This window comes from Myotis davidii, unplaced genomic scaffold, assembly GCF_000327345.1.
Source record: "Myotis davidii unplaced genomic scaffold, ASM32734v1 C63406234, whole genome shotgun sequence".
NCBI lineage: Eukaryota > Metazoa > Chordata > Mammalia > Chiroptera > Vespertilionidae > Myotis > Myotis davidii.
This window is the reverse complement of record NW_006369598.1, coordinates 1-889: the sequence shown is the minus strand read 5'-3', so window position 1 is coordinate 889 and position 889 is coordinate 1. Positions and strand designations below refer to the sequence as shown.

The 889-nt window shown below is 54.4% G+C and overlaps 1 protein-coding gene across 1 annotated transcript; it reads left to right on the top strand.

Annotated features, from left to right (window-relative positions):
* The first annotated feature begins 17 nt into the window (after positions 1-17).
* LOC107181464 (leukocyte immunoglobulin-like receptor subfamily B member 5) lies at positions 18-882 on the top strand. The gene is made up of 3 exons (XM_015557344.1): positions 18-75; positions 288-340; positions 587-882. Exons 1-3 carry the CDS (start codon positions 27-29, stop codon positions 731-733), a joined length of 249 nt encoding a protein of 82 aa, XP_015412830.1. The 5' UTR covers positions 18-26; the 3' UTR covers positions 734-882.
* Positions 883-889: the final 7 nt, after the last annotated feature.

The window sequence follows — 889 nt, the reverse complement described above, 5'->3', positions numbered from 1 at the left end:
TGCCCTCCTACCTTAGCTCCAGCTCCATGGTTGATGTCCAGGAGCAGAACCAGTGTGCCAGTAATCGTGGAGAAGGTGAGGTCTTTGTGGGGCATCAGGGCAGGAGGAGTGCTTGGGAAGGCTTCTGGGCTTAGGGATGAGGAAGCATGAAAGTCCCAAATATGTGTGATCCCAGGCACATCCCCGCCCCTCAAGGAACCTCAGTCTTCCCACCTAAATTTCAAGGAGAGTGTGGGATTGGGGGATTTCAGGAATCTTGCATGAGATAGGATCTTCTCATTCTTTAGATGCTTCCATAAGAGAATCCCAACCTGAGGAGGACAGAAAGATGAACAACCAGGTAAGATCCCTGCCCTGTCCAGGACACCCAGCAAAGGCTTGTTAATACCTCCAGGGGAATCACTCCAGGCTCAGGCAGGGGGTGGCCACCCTGCCTTCTGTCCTGTCAGAGGAATTTCTGGATGTAGAAGACAGATAAGTGGGAGAGGACAGGTAGATGGACAGTCATGTGGGTCCTTTCTGCTCCCAGTGCCCTGACTTCTCACCACCCCAATCACCCACCTGCCTCTTGCTCTGCCCCCTCCAGGACACTCCATCTGAGGATGCCCAGGATGTGACCTACGCCCAGCTGAATCACTTGACCCTCAAACGAGAGACAACTGCACCCCCTCCTCCCCCATCAGACCAGCCCCAAGTTGAGCCCAGCGTGTATGCTTCTCTGGCCATCCACTAGCCCAGGAGGGACTCAGACCTCACACTCCAGAGAGGGGAAATGCAGGGACCCCAGAAGGCATAGGAGCTGCCCCCATGGACACTCAGCTACTGACCTGAGCCTGAGGACGTTATGTAAGCAAGCAGGATGTCATGAGACCTTAGACGTCACCTAATT